Genomic DNA, 20,534 nt, shown 5'->3' with positions numbered 1-20,534 from the left:
GTTATGCCTGCATCATTGATCTTCCTCTCCTGACAGTAACACCAGCACAGCTTCCTGCTACGTGATTCCACATTGCAGGTTTATATAGAAAACCAGAAGCCCCAAGCAAGTTAGTTGTATTTTACAGTAATAACATGGCAATTAGAAATCACTGCTATAAGTGGTGTTTTTACATTCCTAAAACTTTTCTGGACCCAGAATTTTGCCTGCCTGACTACTCAGTTAGTCACCTTCCCTGACACCCAGGTATTTTAAAGAAACCGAAACACAAGCCTTGCTCCATGCAAGCAACATCATTTCCTTGCTGTGTAAGGGATCTTCTGGCAGTAGGAGCTTCCCTTTATTATCAGTTTGGATCAAATGAAGCCCTTGGCTGATAGCCTGCAGAAAAACAGCCAACCACAGCTTCCATGCATACTTGTATCTGATCGTATGCCATTTTTCTGGGAAGTCTCACCTTTCTCTGAAGTTCGGTCTCACCGGAACTGAAATTCTAGTCTGGTCTCACAGTTGCAAATTTCTGGCTCTTTCGAAAACTGCCCTGGTGCCACATCTGTGCTTCCCCTCTTCATGCCATCTGTCCCTGTTGCTGACTCTACTAACAGAACCCACTCTTGTGCCCTTGTCTTCTCTCATTTTGTTAACTGCAGCTTTCTCCTGGTCAGAACTTAACAGTGCTCAAATCTTCCAGTCTGTTAAAGCCATTGTGTCTGCCACTGTAACTTTAGGGATGTAATCTAAATCTTTTATTAGGATATTTAAGTGTATGTGTGTAAACAATACTGGTGGTGGAAGTGCCACAATCATTGTGGTTTTTGGAGCACATAGGAATAATAATGTACACATGAATCTTGTACTGGAAGAAAAGCATTTTTTAAATAGACCAATACTGTCCCTTGGGAAAGGACTGGAAAAGGAAAATGGACAGGTAACACAGGGACCGGGATAGCACTTCCTGGTCAACATGTTTACTCTCTGTCCTTGTAGGCAATTACATCATAGAAACTCTTTTATATTGAATATGCTCATGATACAGAACATACTTCTGTCCCAGGCCTATTGTAGACAGGTTGCCCAGCAAACAGCTGGCTATTCTCAAATGTAATGATTTTGCAAGAAATATTTTAAGTTTTCATTTGGAAAGAAACAGTTTTCAAAGGTGCAAAAAAAGTGCACTGAGAAATAAAGGCATTCTTTGGCAGTAGGTTGAGGCAATCTTGACAATGTTATTTATATGGAGGAAGAGCAGGATTTGTCCCTCTGAGGTCCAAGCGTGCACCCGTGTCATCAAAAGGACTTTTATGCAACGTAAGGGAGACCTCTTTGGGTATGTTCCTCTGTAAAAAGGTTTAAATCCCATTCACTTACAAACATTGATCAACTCATACAACTTAGGTGGAAATCCAAAGAACATGGGTTTCTGTTTATTTTAAAGCATAATAATGCATTTATCAAACACCCATTTTCTTCTGCAAAATAAATCAGGTTGGATTTTCGTGGTCATATTTCTCAAGGAAAGCAAGAAGCAGGGCATAGCAAACTCTTGATGTCCTTTATCTTAAAAAGTGAAATCAGTTCTAAACACAACCTCTACAAACTTGCTAGAACAATTTATTTCAGGAGCAATCTGTTAGAATTCCATCTAGAACATTTGAATTTGATGATAAACGATAACTTTTATTTCAGTACTAAAGTACAGCTGGTAATTTTTACTATACTGCTAAATTTGTTTTGGATGTTATAGCACATACTTTAAATTTAGAAACAACAGATATTTTCCTGATTTGTAGACCAACAAAGTAAAAACGAATTGCTGCTCGTATTTATTATCATAAGAGAGATTTAAAGACACAGTCAATGTATGTTGTTAATCCAACAATTGAGACAGGGATGAAGTTTGCTTTAAGTAAAACTGTTTTTGTACAGTCTATTTCTGTGACAGGCACAGATGACTAAAAGATGAATGATAAATCTAAATTCAAGGAGACAAAATATTTTGCTAAGCTCTACAAAGAGTTGGCTGTTTTGGAACATTTATGGCTCTCAGCTTAGTGATGCTGTGGACTACTTCCTCAGATGTTTCTCTGACAATTTCAATGGGATGATACAGTTGTGTGTGTGGGAATGTGTGTGTTCATCAGAAAAAAAGAGTTTAGCCCAACCTGAGTCTTTCTGTGTTTCCTTTACAGTACTCCCAGTCAGCACTTACTCCCAGTTTACTTACAGACAAGTAAAATCAAGTAGGAGTCCCTGGCCTTTAAACCTCGAGGTTTTTAACTTTTATTTTAAAAGCACTTTATAGGAACAGGAGCAGGAGTTGAAGAGACTTCTAAGCAAACTGGTGTTTATGTGAGCACATCCCAGTTCTTTCACTAAAACTGCCTGGAATTTGTTAAAATTTCTCATGTTTCCAAACAGATGTGGAAATCTGTAACCAGTAGTTAAAAAATAAAAATATGACTATCACTAAAGGTGCTTTTCAGCAACATTAAAGTAAGTCCAGAAATACAGGAGGCAATTATTAATTGACATAAAAGCTGCACCTGAAATAATTGGAAAAAAAATTAATGTTGTGTGTTTTCCTGTATGTTCATTTGCAGTTTGTTCTCATTTGCTTTGTTCAGTTCTAGCTTATTTTAGTGTTCTGTTGCACAGTTCACTTGGTCTTTTTCTCCACCATATGGACTTCATTCAGATTTAACTCAAGGCCAAGATTTTAGTTCAACACTTTTACATCCATCCCAAAGCTTAACCAGAAGTGAAGATTCCACATAAAAAAAAATAAAAATACAAAGGTTCAGCTATAATACAGTATAAATAAATATTTGAGCTTCTCTGCTGTAGTACCACTCAGTGAGTGACTCATTGCTTTACAAATGCTACTGGGACAACTGTCATAAAATAAACCACATGTTCTTGTGTGGTAGGTAGAAAAATATTTTCTTAGCCCTTTTACACCAAAGTGAAGGACTAGTTTTTGGGGAGCTGTTGGTGACTTGGAGGCTTCCACAGGTGCTGAGGACTTAGCATTTCAATGTGAGCATGAGTTGCAGCTGTTCAAAGAGGCTTTACCAACTTAGAGTGACAACTGAGGAGCAGTGTCCAAGGGCAGCTTGCAGACTTTGCAAAACTTATGCACCATGGAGAAGATGAGAGACAACAGGAGGGTATTCCATGTTGAGGGGGCTACAAGGTGACACTGGTCAGTCTAAGGGGCAACTGTACAACACACTCTCCTTACCAAAGTTTTAAAAGTGAATTTCAGTGATCCTTGAAAGAGTACAATGTAACAGCTTTGCAGATAATGTGCCCTCTGTTGAAATGATGGCTTGGTAAAAATCAAATCTCCGTATGAGTAAACAGGTCAAATGGCCAAGTAGAGCATATATTAGGTAGCTACTCCAGGATACAGGATGTGGAACAGCAATTTTTGAGTATGCTGTAAAGAACATCCAGCGACACGATTTGTTTTCTAGCTACTGTATACAAGGAGAGACAGGTATTTTTTAAATGATCAATACATACCTGACAGAGCAGCAAGTAAAAAAATTCCCAGCCTACAAGCCTGAACATGAAGGAGGATGGTAATCTCTCCCCCATCACTGAGACAGGAGGAAAAGGAAAATTAAGAACTCTGTCTGTGTTGTATTAATGGGTGGACAGGGATAAGGAGATGCCAGAAGATGATACATCCATTTCATGCTTTCTATCCAAACTAGAATAGATGGCAACTAGTTTGAAGCATCCATATAGCAAAAGTAGTAGCAGTCAAATTTGTGAATAATACCATGCAAGGATAGGTTTTAGAAGGAAAGGGCTAAAAATAGATGGATTTGTACCATCTAGAAGGCTGAAGGGGGATCCTTTGTGAAAAAAATGGAAGTAGCAGTTTGTAAAGTAGTGGAATAAGAGAAGAAAAGTCATGAGACACCAGTAGAATTCTTCATTTTCTTAGTTACACAAATGAAGCTGATGTGATGGCAGCATACAGAAAAGAGCCAAGAAGAAAGGTAGAGCAGAAAAAAGGAAAAATGAAACATGCTTTAGGCAACAAGAATGGCATGATAAGAGTACCAGGACACCACTGCAGCATGACAGAAAAATGGCATGTAAAATTTCAAAAGTTATCAGTGAAGGAGTAATTGTCAAAAAGGAAGAATAATACATGATTACCCCCTCAGAAATAGCATTCATATGAGCAGGGTCACTAGAACGAGCTCTGGTCTCAATCATTGCATTGGTTTTCACTGCAGATTTAACTTGTGTTTGAGTTCTCAGTTCTGTCCAGTGTAAAACCAACTTACTCCTGGTGCCTGAAAGGAACAAACTATCTTACGGGCAGTAGTAAAGGCAGTTACAGAAGGTGTCAGCATTAATCAAGACAGATACATTTTAAATCAGTGCAGCTAGTGAGAAACCTGCTTTTAAAAAGTAGAGACAGGGCCCTAAATGTGGAGATGCAAAGGCATAAATGCATATTCATTGATTTAAAATAAGAGTGTGTTTTGTAGCAATTAGATGGACTCTGTGAGTAGGACGTTTGCTTACAGTGTGGATGGAAGGCACTAACACACCTGTGTTTGTACAAATGTCTGCAGTGAGTCAGGGTTCATCACTTGTGTTTGAAGTTCAAAACTCACATTATTTCAAATATTTTTGAAGGAGAGTATTTTTATGAAGTGCAGAACTATAATAACTGCATTCACCGGATCAATACAAGTCACTTATTTTCTCTGCTTTATTACTGAGAAAGATAATGCATCTCTTAAATAAGGCACAATTTTTACTAAAGAGAAAGGGAAAACTAAACCTGGGGAAGATGTGCATGTTTCAGTTATATTCTCCAGTTCTGTTCCTGCTAAGCAAAAAGTTTACTACTTATTGTCTTAATTCTGTACCCACATGTTCAGTCATATGGACACTGAGAACCGTTTTCCTCTGTGTTATACTGGATCATTGCAAACAACTAGATAATTGCCCACATCTGTCTACAAACTGCTTTATATCTGCACAAATCTGTACCCTTCTGAAACAGGACAACAATATCCTCGTGTGTTTGTGAAAAATTCAAGTGCTGATAATGATATTTATTTGAATCCATTTAGTCATGACACTACGTGAGTGCAAAACCTTAAAAGTAAGTCATGTATCAAAGTTACACATGCTGAAAAAATTTAATAATCTACCTTTAAAAAAATTAAATTTTCAGTGCTGGGTTTTTTAAAAACTACATGCTATGGATTAAAAAAAATCTAATTAAACAAATTAAAACAGAACACTTCAGGAATGTTTGGAAAGCAGGCATATAAAGCAGTTATGAAATGTAAGAAAGAGTTTAAATACTTTGAATTTACTGGTTAGTGTATTTTTTAACATAGTAAAGTACATTCCAGTTTTTTTATCCAAAGGATAATCCTTTGGATACACGTGCCTGAAAATATAAAAGGAGTTGGTTTTGCTGACCTGAGAAACCATACACTAGGCACAAGTGATTCACCATAAAATGTGTTGTGGGAAATGAAGCAACACCATCTTCTTCTTAACCCCAGACTTATTAAATAATTTGTTGAGACTGTGTAAAAGAACTGCTGTCACTTCAGTGCAGAGACAGAACCAAGACTTATGTGATCTTCTCAAACAAAATTCACAACTAGTGAATCAATTTCCAGTAAAATAACCCAGTTCTGCATTCCAGAGATCAGGGAACTCCACAGGGTAAATTCAGTCAGTAGTTTGCATTAGTGGTACATGAGCTCACTGGTCCAGGGCAGTCGAGTATGAACGAGATTTTCATTCACTATTGAAAGAACAAAAGCTACACTTCCCTGTATTGTAATACTTCTGTTACCTACATGAAAGCTGTACATATTGACCTTCATTTTGAAGCCAAGTTTTTTGTGGACTCAGCTGTGGACAACCTGCCTCACTTTCCAGGCTTCCCTATGTGTGAAGGCACAGGAGAGAGGCAGGGAGCTGGAGATGGACAGCAGGGATTGCAGGGCTGTCCAGTGACTTCCCAAAGGCAAAGCCAGTAACATCCAGAGAAATTCCACTAGCAGCACAAAGGGATGGGATGAGATGAGCATGCAGCAGGGCTGAGGAAGTACCTTAGAGCCTTCAGAGTAGAACAAGCAGTTTGAGATCAGGAATGATCTTGAAATCACTGTACAAACTGCCTAGATCATATGCCTCTGTTGGTGAAGTGACTGCCTTAGCCATATGTCTCATGGGAGATGTACTACTTTCTTGAGCTACATACACACAAAAAATGAGCAGCACAGATCAATCATAAGGAAAGGTACAGCAATCCTGTTGTGTTCTAGTATGCTTTCATTTCCCTGAAAGACAGCAACAATCTCTTGCACCATGAGCATTCTGGAAAGTTGTGAATATCTTCACTTAAGGGCCAAACCCTCAGGTATGTTTTGGTTTTAGATACCTGAAAAGCTTTTCAAAAGGCTACATAATAAATGAAGGAAAAAATAGCTTTACCAAATAGTGGGATATCATGAATTTTTGAATATATATGTATTATTTTCCTTTAAGTGACAGTAGAACCTAGCATATGAGACATTTCCCTAATTATCTGAGTCAAAAGCTATGGATTTTGTCTTAGCAGAAGTCACAGAGCATTACACCACTGATAGATTCTGATATGTTGTTTAAACAGTGCTATACTCATAGCTATGCACAACCAAATCTCTCCAGGGCGGCTGTAACAAGCAAGGTCAACTGGGCTAGTTGAAGTTCTGTTTTTTAAATTACTTTTATAAAAATATTTAGCCTAAGGGTTTTTCATTTTCTTGGTATATCTACCATATTTCTCAGCTTTTGGTATTAAGGCACACTTAAACACAATAATTTTATAAATGTAATTTTTTAGTTCTTGAGTGTTCCAAAGTAGATTGTCCAAGAATATGTAATTTACAATACATGTCCATTAATGAAACTGAACTGTAGCCAGAAAATATGTCTAATAGTACTTTTGAAATGATACCAGCTTGTTACCTTGTGTCATTTTTAGGTTTCTATGGTGAATGTTTTTTTGTGCAGAGGAGGCCTGAGAGTTTACTGGATGACTGAGTCTTTTCCTCCAATGCATTTTCAGTGCTAACCACTATGGGAGATAAGTCTTAGAAATTCTTTCCAGAAGTAACCTTTAGCTTTAGGAGGAGAGGGTGAGTACCCTGTTCATTGTTAGCCAGAGTCTGATCCAGTTATCCATTTCTTTATCTGACAATGATTTTATGACATGGCTGACTGTGAGGAGGAGTTGATAGCTGTGACTGTAGAATTAATAACTTAGAAGATCTCCTTCCACCCTGCATTTTGCTGCAATGAATTTTGCCCTTTGAAGGTCAGCGTCCATACTGCACATGAAACGAATCCTTGCCATTCATGTTTTACAAGAACAATATTAACATTCATAAACATTTCAGCTTTAACCATGTGATGAGTTTGGTTAGCAAAAAAAGCCAACTCCTCATCCTCTGTGGGTATTTACTACATAAAGCAAATAATTTTTTTTCTACATGAGTAGGGACCTCCTGGACTTCTGTGAAAATGGTGACCTGGGGCAGAGAAAGACATTTACAGTAGGATGTCATTTCAGCTCCATCCAGAGAAGTCTGATCAACTTGATGCTGAAAACAGCTGCTAAAGCGAGGTTGCTGATGTGGCTGGAATTGGTGCAACATAGCACTGGTGCAGTTTTTTAGAGCTCCATAGTGTACACAGCTCAAAGGTCAGACTGAGAGCACTGCTCTGCAGGTCTGAGAACTCCAAAGAAACCCTCAGTCCTATATAGGATTTATTAAGCTCATTAAAATAACACCCAGTCCTAAATGAGCCACAGCTTTACTTCCTCTCTGTTGTGGCTCTTGAAACTCAGAGAGTGATTCCCCCACACAATAGCAGCGAGAAGCCACAGATCAAAAGCAGCTGCCACCATGTTTGCAAAGGGGAACGTGCTCCTAAGGCTGCAGTTTCTGTCCCAGAAGTGCTGCAGCCACCAGTACACCCCAACCAGAGATGTCTCTGTTTGAGTCAGAGGTTCAACTAACCTTCTCAGAAATGAAGCTAAAGACTAGTCACTTTAAAAGAAAATTTTTTTTTAAAAAAAGAAGCACCAAAACTGACTGTAAAACAGCCTCGGTTCAGCCCGTCTCCCTCAGTTACTCTGAATATCTCACTGCAAAGCCCGATTACACTGCTGGTTAATCAGAGGAGGAATGAAAAGGTAGGTCTTGCTATCAGTAGTTCTGTGAGATCTAAGGCTTATCATGCAGCTCCTCTGCTAACCCTCAGGCTTACTACTCAAGTACTTTTCAAATCTTGAATAAGTGATGTATGAAATACTAAATATCTGTAGGCAATCTCCAGATATCCCCATAATGCCTGTGAAAGTATGTGCACTTGAATACACATCCAAAACATACCTTTGTGATTCTCACTACTAAACAGCATTCTCAGTGTCTAACCCTGCACTTGGAAAGATCAGCTGCCATTAGACCGCAACTTTTGATTACTAGAGATGCTTATGATCTTGGAATGGCTGCCTTTTGGTGGTGACAGGAGCAACTGCAGCTGAACATGAAGTAAGAAAGATGTTTAGGGAAAGTTCTTTTAGAGCCATTCTGAGATGCACAAAACACTAGAATTAATAAGGGAATCCAGAAATTTTACAAAAGTGTTATGCTAAGGCAGAAATAATTTCAGTTACCTAAGGAATTCTGCTTTGTGTCTTAGGGATAAAACAGAATTAAAGAATGCTGCCCTTGGTTTGTGAACTGTACTTTGGACACATATCTTGAGACCGTCTGCATATCCAAAATAAAACATTTACACATCTTAATTGATCAGTAAGAACGACTTTTTTCCTTGTATACTAAATAGGCTACAAGACCAGCAATTCAAAGGAGGGCAGGAAAATCATGGGACACATAGAAGGTTCAGTTCATTTTAAAGAAGATCTGCCTTTGTCTTCTAAACACAGCAGTTTGACAGTGGTCTTTGATAGCATTGGATGAAGCACAAAAAAATAACAGCAGCACAGTTGTAGAACAATTCTAATCACAGCCCAGAGTAGCTTGTCAATGAGTGGTAGCCATGCACACACTGCAAAACTTCTAAGAGTGAGAAATGTGGCATCACTGGCACTCACTAGAAATATCTTAAGTAGTGTCATGTTAGAAAGTCAGAGCATGGGATGGTCAAACAGTGCAGGAAAAAGTTTTGGCATCCTTTGTGGTGCTCTTGACAAGGCTAGGGGACAGGTTATTTGACTGGGAGAGACAGAAGCCTTCTACCAGTTCCTCTAGCAACTGCTTGAAGCTTTCTGGGGCAGCAAGAACAACAGTTAATACAAGATTTTGAAGTACAATAGGCAGTCCATGTGTTGAGCCATGCTCTTCTTTGATGGAAGCACATTCAATCAATCAGTGTAACAAAAGATTGATGAGAATAATAATCCAAAGGTTGTGGTGTCTGCAATGAAAAAAAAGGGTGCCTTCCTTGGAGCTTGACATTTTTGTTATCTTGATGTACTTGACAAATGCCATATAAGATACTGGTTGCATAGGCCTTAGTCAAGGCCATCTTGGCAATCCTTCTTCAATCTGTCATCTGATGCATGTGCATGCCAGTGCATGGGAAAGGCACTGGAATTCATTTGCTGCTGGTAAGGCAAAGGGAAGATGGCAGGAGAGCAGTGGATGAATGTCCTTCCAAAGGTCCTTGCTGAGGGAGGACACAGGGTACTCCTTACTGTTGTCAGGTCACACGGGCAGCCTGCCCGCTGCCTACCCTGATCGTGTATTTATACTTCAGCTTCCCTAAAGGTACTAACACATCAGGAGTATGTACAAAACAGCAGGTTCTAAACCAAATGAGAGTCAGAGGAAGGAGCTGATCCAAATCACCTGGGTTCTGACACCACTGCTCAGCCCTGTGATGCCAATGTTCCTCTGAGAGACTCATGATTCCCACAGTTATTTGCCGATCGCCATTCTTGACACCCAGAGGCAAAAACACATGCAGCAGTGAGAAGGCCATAAAAGCTGGCCAAGGGCCTCACCCTTTTTGTTTTACTAAGAAATATGAGTGTTTCTGTGGGTGTAAAGTAAAAGAGATGCTATTTCCCTGTATGTGTAAAAATACAGTATCAAACACGGCTTTCTCTTGGCTTTCTGTTACATCTTTTGTGTATCATCAGTGCATAGATGAGTAGGGCTTCTATTGTAGATAAGACATTATCAGGCCATAAGGGTAAGTAATGGGAACATTCAGTGTTACCAAGTTTTGCAGTCTAAACTGTCTATTTTTTATTTAATTGTGTGCCCCACACTTTGGTTTTATATATAAAGACAGAAGAGCAGTCATTTTGCATTTTGTTGGTAAAAACCAAAAAGAAATACAATTAAAAATTCACCTCTGCTGTTGCCAAAAAGCCAAAGCTGATAACTATTGCTTCTTTCAGTTCTCTGTTACTTTTATCACTGATTTCATACTATGGTGCATTTTTGCTGAGTATACCAACACTGTATATTATTTTGTACTCTTCTGTTTATTAAGTATATAATAATGCCAACTTTGATAAAACATTGTCAAGTTCCTTATCACCTCGACCATCTCCTTTTCTGACTGTTACAGTACATTGGTTCTGATATTTCAGCACAGAAGAAAATTATGAACCAGTGGTACTGTTTAATTACACAAGAGAGAAAGCTTCTTTTCAACTTTTCACATTTTTGGGTTGTGAAAAGCTTAAGTCTGTGTCCCCAGACTCTATTACAGTTGAGCTTCCAGTTTCTGCAGTCAAATAATGAAGTTTTAATTGCCTCTTACCAACCAGTATTTATTCCTTCAACAACTTCCATGCTGTTTCCTCCAGAGTCAAGTGAAGGCATTTTAGTACTTAAAAGTATCTTTTCCCCAATAATGTCTAGTACTTAATTTGGGATCCAGAAAGTCTCCATCCTCCTCCATGTGTGGATTTTGATTCTTGAGTCTTATTCCTATTTAATTTTAAATTCTATTGTTATGTTGTACCATTGCTGAATCTAAAAGGTTGCTACTTCCTCTGCCTAGGTAGATACAAGTTCAATCACTTCTCATCAAAGGTCTTCTGACCATGTGTCATCCTAAATTCATGCCTCTGCATTTGCACTGGAGTTTGCACTATTCCTCCCTTGCACTAATCACCAAAAACCCTTTGTGCTCAACATCCTTGAAGTTTAAGAGACTCAGAATCCATTTCTGAGCATAGGAAACATTAATGTGCATTTACTCTCCAAATGAACTGTATTTAGCAAGAATTCCCCAGCATCTCTCCTATTGGGACTTCTGTGCTAAAACACCTGAAACTTATCACAAAAAGATTTCTGAAAGACAAATTCATCACATTTATGACTGTGATAATGTGATTTTATATTTTGCTAATTAGTCCCTTCTCCAAAAATGGAAATTATTTAATGGTTTCAAAAATACTGTTAGAACAAATTTCCACCGTGTAACATTTCAAGTGAAGTCCATCAGCACAGTCAAACAAAATTTATAATCTTTTTCTCTTCCTAAAAATGATGTAAAGTTACACTTTCTTTTGTCGTATCTCTCTTATTACTAAAGCTAATAAGATACATAAGCAAAGCTCTCCTTTGCAGTTAGTTTGACATCTAAGAACAGTTTACAATGCAGTGACTGCAAAGCGATGTAAAAAATAGTTAATTTTGTTTGCGTGAAAGAATTTGGCAAGTTGATCTGGTCAGTTATAAATGATACTGTTTATATTTCATTATAGCAATAATCACCATTACTGGATAAAATACAACAACACGGGAGCAGCTTGATGGTTTTGTTAGAAGTTAGTGGCTTTTTAATGTATATTCAGGTAAGGCCTTTAAGGATTGCTAAACGTGTATTAACAGCCCTGTGCAGCATTAAGGAAGCCTATGAAGACCATCCAAAAATGTAAATACAGACAAGTTGTGGATAAAACCTTTTAGATGCTGAAGTGCTTTTCTCACAGAAGTAGGAGAAAGCTGATTTTGTTATATCACATTAATATATATTTCCAATAATATTGACTCAATTCATGCATTTACTCTAAATGTTTTCTTGTTTATCTCTTTTACCTGGTTATTATCCAGAGCTATGGCAATGAGCCCAAACTTCATTTTTATTATGCATGTTTTAATCAATGTTGTTACTTCACCACCTCTTCCCTTCTACTCTTTTGTTTGCTTCTACCACCTGTTGCATCTCATTGGAAGTAGGATCTCTATAACAGAAACAAAGTTATTCTGTGTTGGAAACTGAACCCACTATTCTGATTTCTCCTTTAATTTGTAAGGATACTAACTGACAATGTTGAGCAATTAGAAGACCAGAATACAACTTGTAAGGTATGTTTGTGATCTCTGCAGACTGTATCAACATCTTAGGTCAATACCTGTGTTTGTTTAATGACTGTAGTAAGTACAAAACTAAGAACTGCCATATGAGGTCAGACTACAGGTCCATGTAGCTTCACATGTTGTATATTCTAATAGAAATTATTATTGGATCTGTAAAGTGATGCCCTTGCTCTACCCTCCTAGCTTCTGGTGATTAGCAGGTCAAAGATTTTTCTTGCTGAAAGCTATAAATGGAACTCTCCTCCAAGAAGCTGTTTCACCATTCTTTGAAAACATTTACAGTTCTGACTTCCAAGATTTAAATACTGTGAAGTACTTCCTTTGTCACAGCCACTTGCCTAATAATTTCATTTACTGCATGCCTTTTCTTGTGCAATGAGAAATAGCATTAATCACTGGATGAACTAATCATTTCCTATTTGTCTTTTCCATACTATTCATATCTTCCTTGGTCACTTCTGTCAGCCAGGAAGTTCTCACAAGGTGTCTTTCCACTGACAGCCATTCCATACTGTGCAACAACCCATTGGTCCTTCCCTGCATTGTTTGGCATTCTTCTCGAGGTGGGTACATTCCTGTAGATGTGGCAGCACAGCAGTATATGAGGACTGGAGGATAGCAAATGTCACACCAGTCTACAAGAAGGGCAAGAAGGAGGACCCGGGTAACTATAGACCGGTCAGCCTCACCTCCATCCCTGGAAAGGTGATGGAACAACTTGTTCTTGTCACTATCTCTAGGCATATCAAGGACATGGGGGTCATCAAGAGCAGTCAGCATGGTTTTATCAAGGGTAAATCATGTTTGACTAACCTCATAGCCTTCTATGAGGAAATTACTAGGTGGATAGATGATGGTAGAGCAGTAGATGTGGTTTATCTTGATTTCAGTAAAGCATTTGACACCGTCTCCCACAGCATCCTTGTAGATAAGTTGATCAGGTATGGGTTTGGTGATCAGGTAGTGAGGTGGATCATGAACTGGTTGAAAGGAAGGAGTCAGAGAGTTGTAGTCAATGGGGCAGAATCTGGTTGGAGGTGTGTGACTAGTGGAGTCCCTCAGGGGTCGGTACTGGGACCGGTGTTGTTCAACATCTTCATCAACGACCTGGATGAGGGTATAGAATGTACCCTCAGCAAGTTTGCTGATGACACTAAGCTGGGAGGAGTGGCTGACACACCTGAAGGCTGTGCTCTGGCAGGGGGGGTTGGACTAGATGATCTTTTGAGGTCCCTTCCAACCCCTAGGATTCTATGATTCCCCAGTGACATGTTGCTGATCATCTTCCATTTCATTCTCAATGGTGTTTTTAACAACACCCCAAATTCTCTTGGCCTGAGGTTGACCTCTGACAAGCAGTCATCTGGTCCCATGGATGGGACACCCATTAGGAGCTGGCACATTTCTGGTTTTGTTCTGTCTGAAAGAAGGGCAGTCACTGCTGTGTCCAAGACAGCTCTGTGATGCAGAGGGAGGTGCAGCATATGGGGTTTGCAGGGAGATTCACTTCAAAAGCATGCACCTGATACATATTAGAATACTAATGTAGACACACCCAAAACTTTTCACAATGATTCCAAGATCTCTCCTGAATAGTAACGGCTTCTTCAGGGCTCATTGTTATGCATGTATAGTCAGGATTATCTTTCCTTTGATCATTAGCTTGCATTCATAAACACCTATTTCAGCTGCTCTCAGCCAGCTCTTCGCTGTCAAACTTTCCTTGACAATGCTAATAATAATCTCTAAGTTATCAGCAGTAAATGCAATTATTTTCAAATGATTCTTTTGCACAACAAAGGTCCCAATACTGATGTTTGGACACTCCACCACAACTACCCTTCATTTCTTCCTCTCTGAACCAGGTAGTCCAAGAGTTGACCAGCCTTTCTGGATCACAGCTTTGTTTCATTAGCAGCCACTCCATAGGATCTTACTGGAATATTTTTTGAAAATCCATTTATACCAGCCAGAGCCATTTTATCCACATATTGACTAACAGTTCTGTGAGATGTGACTTTCCTCTAAAACTTCATGTTAGCTCTTCTCCAAACCAAGACATGTTCACACATACCTGCTGATTCTATTTCTTTTTATAGGAGCTACTAATTTGCGTGCAATGGAGCTCAGACTTAGTGGTGTGTCCCTTGTATCCTTCTTAATCCATTGGATGCTGAGCACATGTAAGTGATTACATTATTATAAGATGATTTCAAATAAACCCCACAAAATCTAAATAAATGCAGCAAAGTACCTTATAGAAGAAAATATCCTCATTGTTCCTCGTTTGCCCCTTTGAAGGAATGGGCAGTGAGTTTTGTGGGTGGTCTGTGAGAAATATAGCAAAGTCCAAGTGGGGCAACTGCTGTTTTCAAAGAAAAGTGTCTTTCTGACAGATGTTTCCAATGCTGTTCTTGCTTTAGTGTTTTGTTGTAGTCTACTGATCATGCCACTACCTATTTCCCCTACTTCGGTAAACCACGTGAAAAATAATTTTTTCCTATGCAGGTCATACATATCAACTTACTGTGAAAGTTTTTAGACACCTACTAGATTTGTAACAATATTTGATAAAATTACTGATAATGAGATAGCATTGAAATAGTACTGGAATCTACATTTTCTCTGCATAATAGAAGAAAACAGATTGAAGTGTATTTTCCTTCAGCTTTGCAATATTACCAGTCTAAAGTTTTGATAATAAAGAGTGTGACATGGTTATTCAACAGGGCAAAAGGATGATTTCCCTTTTGTGAAAACCAGGATATTCTTATTTGCATGAATGTAAAGCAAACCAGCATTCACATACCCCACTACTAGTTACCCTACATTGCAGATATTTCACTTATTTTTCTTATAGATTATATTGTTCTAATAATTTAAACACAAGGAACACTTAACTATTTAATTTTAACTTTTAGCCAGTGTTACTAAATATGCTGTAGAAATTTCCTGAAAAATACATGGCTAAGGAGGAACAACAAAAAGGGATTGCACTGATGAAAATTTACAGAGCCAAGAAACTGTAATACTGCTAAAAGTCAAATGAATGGACAAAGAAATGCTGTTTACAACATAGCTGGCCATCACAATTACTCCATTGATTTAGAAAAAAATAATTAGCCAATTTCTTTCAGTATTAGACCACATTTATATTTTGCCATTATTTGAAGCATCTTTCTCTAAATATTTTAACTTTCAGAAACAATTACTAAACAGTTTATTGCTGGATTTTAATTTTGAATCAAAGATCAACCCAAAGCACAGTGCTGCATTTGTCATTCAGAAAGTGTTGTAAAAAAATCTATCTAATTTTAATCTTTGGATAGGTAGGAACACTGAACCTGGATGACAAAGGGAAGCTTGTCCAGTTTGAGTGTCTTTGGTAGTGGGAAAGTCTTCACTGAAGGTGTTGAAGCTTTAGAGTGATACAGAGTATGTTTTCAGTAGCCCTTCCAAGCAGGAGTATGTTTATAACATGCATCTTGATGTTAACTACACTTGATCCAGGTAAAACCCTTCATCAAGATTGTAATGAGATGGTAACATGCATAAGAAATCAGTATCCCAAAATATGCCAAGCAGTTTACAATGTAACAAGGAAGTTGGAATTCTGGTAACAGAGTGATGTTGTAGGTAAACAGGACAGTCATTACATTCATTGTAATGTTCCACATGCGGCTGGGCACTGGGATTTCTTAGTAAGATAATGTGTGTTGCTGGAGTTACCCAGTTACTACACTTCTGAAACTCAGTATCTTTAATTTAGAGAACTACAAGACCCGAGCAGAAGGGACCTCAGGTTAACTCTTTGCTATTGGCTTTATACCTCAGTTAATCTATTGTCCAGATGACTGCCCAGTTTGGGATTAAAGAATACTGTCTGCACTGCAAATCACACCTAATTTGGAATAGAGTCCTGAAAAATGTCATCAGGCAGCAAGACTTCTAGATTTCTACTGACTGAGGGTAATATTGCTCACAGGTGACATTATTCTGAGGACAGTTGTCTGCTAAAAAACTGATTTTGATAATAGATCAATGACAATGTAGACACAAATAGCTGATTCTTCAAAATAGTTGTTAGTAAAGCATTTCCACAAAAATAAATAAATATAAAAGATGCTTAGCTGGTGGGAACAAGCCGTGTATCACTGAAATCAGCACTGCACCCACAGCTTGCCATATTTGCAAGAAGAACTGCAGAAGGAGCAGGTGCCTGGCTCTTTTCTAAGCTCCCAAGACTCTACTTCAAGTCAGTGTTGTCTGCTTGTGAAATCAGTCTTGTTCCTTAACACGGAACTGTTGTATCAATAGATATGATTATTTCTCAACGTAAATAATTTATTTAAATATACCATCTTCTTACAAGTTACCTCTTAGAAGATCCTGTGTGAAATACTCTACAGATTTCTGCTTTCCAGTTCAAGAAGCTGCTTAAAGGAAGCATCTCTCCTAAGAAGTGACTCCATTGAAAGAGATGCCAGGTGGAAAGCCAGAATGCTCAAAAATGTGCATTTCCCCACTTTGTAAAACAAAGATTATTTTCTAAACTCTGCATCTGCAAACCAAACCCAGCATCCAAAAGTTCAGCTGTGTTCTCTCCCATTTGCATGTCTCCACATGTAATAAGGATTCAGTAGGCCAAACAGTGCCATTATTACTTTCAAGTTTTGACTTTGCTGGTACCTGAGTGCAGGTATAAAAGGGAGATGTTGTAACTCATCCGGAAATACATTGTCTTGCTCTTGAATCACATCAGCAAAAATAAACTGCAGCTTATTCTTACACAGTGGCATAAATTTAATTGAAAGCTGTCACTATGGTGGACAAGCCTGCTATCCATGGGCACTGTGTCATTTGACTGAGAAGATGCCATTTTTTTAAATGTCACTCTTCCACCCAGAGCAACACTTCAATGCAAAATAGGCTGAGTTTTAAAGACTAATTTTATTATTGTGATCCAGGAATACGTGCATGTGACAGTCTCCTTCAGAGATTTAGCTATAACCTTCAGATCACTTATCTAAGGTGTTGTAATATAATCTGACACAATGTTAAAATAAGACTTAAGATGCCAACATCATCACCCCTGAATGTCTAATTTTGTTTATTGTATATAAACCCCCCAAATATTAAATAAAATAAAAAGGATAAGCATCAAAGTCAGCTTCGTGACCATCTCCACAATCCTGATAACCAATTCATATATTCACCAATAAAGTGGAATTTATTGCAGTAAAAGGGATCCTCTGTGCTTGGAAAAATAAAGTTAGGTGCACTTTTCATATTGAGGTATTTTCCCCACTAAAGCCATCTCATATATTTTGAATACCAGAGCCTTTGTGAGGGAAATATTTGTGATCAGAAAATGTGAGAACTAAATTCTACATGGAAAACAAAAAATATTCCCTCAAATTACTGACAACAACTTTAATGTGAATCAACAAACTTGGTATTTAAGCATAAATACATTACCCTTTCTGTTTGTTACCCAGACTAATGAGGATTTCCTATCAATGCATCCAACAGTGCACTTGAATCATAAAGCAAGATAGGGCTGCCTCACTGAAGGCCACTGTGAATACCCTTTTGTCAGTCTTTTATTTTCAGTTTGTTATTTCTAAGGAATATGCACCATAGATCTTTAATGAGTGTTCTTTTGCTTCTACAATAAATGGGTTTCACAGTCCTAAAAGAAATATAATAGGAGGTATTTCAGGCCATTTCTAAGTAGAAAAAGACACCTAGTTAACCAAACACTGAGGTTATTTTGTCTGTGATCTTATTTTGCTTTAATATAAAGATTATAATTGAATTTATTTTTAATTTGAAAAGGTTGAAAAGTCTTTTAAAGTAACATGACAGTAGAAAAACAATCAACTGATAGGATAAATATGCACACCTATTTCTAAAACTTAAATTTTGTTCTTAAGTTTCTTGAGTGCCACCAAAATATGAGAAGTTATTAAAGGTAGTAGACTGTACTTTTCAATGCGCTTTATCATGGCTCTAAGACCATGATTGGCTCTAACAAAAATAATTTTGCCGATGAAAATAATTTGCTGAAGTTCAGTAAGAACCCTTGAAGGCCTCAGGTGCTACTAATGGAGGCAAAGAAGAATCAGGACTGTTGTATACCTTTGGGCTGTCAGCACAAGTCCCAAATTATTTACACTTCATGGCCCCAAAGTATTTCAAGCTAAAATCCTGAAACTGTTTAATGATCATCCTGCCATCCGCAAAACGTTTTACTTCTTCTTCAGGACAGAAAAGAATGATGTATCCAAGCAAGAACAGAGGTGTCATCTCTGAAGGCAGAAACCACTTCATCTCACGTGCCAACTGGTGTGGGACATAACAGCTGTAAGAGCTTATTTCTTTTGACTTCCTTTGATGTGGTTGGTTTTCTGGGATGGGAAGGAGCAGGGAGGCAAAGCTGACTCATTTTTTACATGAAGCTACATCTGCACACTTGCTACCTATTAGACATAAAAACCCTTCAGCTTTCTAGATGTTTCTTCTGACCTTCGTCACGGAGGACTTCACAGTGGAGATGCAAAATGTAGATGGATGGATAATCTAAGGCCTCCAAATGCTTTTTCCCACGTATCTGGCACGGAGATGAAGATTTAACACCATAACCAGCTGAGAAGCTCATATTCCAGGCACCTCACGCAACACAAAATGAATAGTCATACTTCCACTTACCTGTTCTGGTGGATACAATTCCTTCGTATTATACACTGATAAGCAAAAGTGGTTCAAATGGAGTAACAAAGAAAGGAAGTGATTCAGAGACTTTGAACCACAGCACTAACAATTCACATTCATCAACGCAAACGCCTGCAAAGCGACTGGGCCTGAAATTGACTGCAAACTGGGATCTAAGTACAGCTCTCTCACAGAACACCTTCAAGCCAGGTCACGGCTTGAGCAACATCACTCATATCCCACGCGGTAGCACCCAGTGCAAGCCCACAGCCAACAGCCAGAGAGGGCTGTCTTGTAACCACACCAAGCTCATGGAAAAGCAGAATTTGTTAATGATGAGCAGGAGCTAAACCAGTATGGCCTAAGAGGTGTAAGTTTTATTTCTTTCTATAATTAATCAAAACATCTAAGTAAAACTTAGACAAGACCAGGCAAAGATCCTCTACGCCTCCCAGAAATTACTAGTACAAAATTGTATCACTAACTTTTTTGGGTCACAGTTGTCCTTCACAGAACTCCCACTGGCTACACCAGAGTCACGGCAGCAACACCAGGGACATACAGTGTCTTTAGAGTTGCAGAGCAATATGACAGGTATCGTAAAACATTGGGGAAAAGGCCAACTATTCAAATCATCATGTACTTCTGATAATTTAACACCACACAGGAGAGCATTCAGCGCTGTTCACTTGAAAGGAGGTCTGTGTCCCACTCAGCAACATGAAGTTCTAACAGAGAGCACTGTCATCCCTTAACTATGACCTTTGTTAAAGACTTTGAAAGACCATGACAAAATAAAAACTGTCTACACGAAGACCGTCAGATCCTCCACTTTTTGCACTTAAGATCATCAAGATCATCAAATGGAAAGGCCAACCACGTTCAACCAACGACAGCAGCAATTCCACACCTGAGCATGTCCTGAGGTTGAGCAGTGCCTAATCATCAGCACACAGTTCCAACTGGAAGGTGACTGTTTCTGTCCTAGCCCTCAAACCGTGTCCTCCAGACAACCACAACACACATGGCCATTTCACCAAGAAAGGTGGAGCCTGAGGAGGTGCTCCAGGCCAGGAACTGGTGTAGGACTCCAGTCTTGTTTGGTTTTCTAGATGGTAAGACTTCCACCCTGGTTCCACTTACTGGAGCTGGATGTTTAAAATACCTGGGTCCAGCCTTTCTTATTTGTCATTTCTGCTTTCTCCCGTCTTCTTCTCTGGCACGGGAAGAGCGCTTAGACTCGTTCTCAGCTCGGCCATTAGAACTGGGTGCCTGAGGTCAACATTCGGCCGGGTCTCGCCAACGGCCTGCCAGCTCCTTTTTCTCTCCTTCCCTCCGACCTGGGAGCCGGGAAGCCCTCGCCCGACGCATCGCCGCTCTCCCCTCCGCCGCGCCCGGGGCTGCACC

General features: G+C 38.8%; 1 protein-coding gene across 1 annotated transcript in view; it reads right to left on the bottom strand.

Moving 5' to 3' along the window:
- Window positions 1–20,498, bottom strand: part of CDYL2 (chromodomain protein, Y-like 2) — a 51,794-nt gene extending 31,296 nt beyond the window's left edge. The window contains exons 1-2 of the mRNA XM_010006246.1: window positions 20,411–20,498; window positions 19,125–19,159 (exon numbers count right to left, since the gene is read on the bottom strand). Of these exons, the coding sequence (XP_010004548.1) occupies window positions 19,125–19,159; window positions 20,411–20,498 (123 nt within the window). The remainder of the gene's footprint in view (window positions 1–19,124; window positions 19,160–20,410) is intronic.
- Window positions 20,499–20,534: the final 36 nt, after the last annotated feature.

The sequence above is a fragment of the Chaetura pelagica genome, unplaced genomic scaffold, assembly GCF_000747805.2.
Source record: "Chaetura pelagica isolate M959 unplaced genomic scaffold, ChaPel_1.0 scaffold139, whole genome shotgun sequence".
Classification (NCBI taxonomy): domain Eukaryota; kingdom Metazoa; phylum Chordata; class Aves; order Apodiformes; family Apodidae; genus Chaetura; species Chaetura pelagica.
This window is presented reverse-complemented; position numbering and strand designations above follow the sequence as displayed.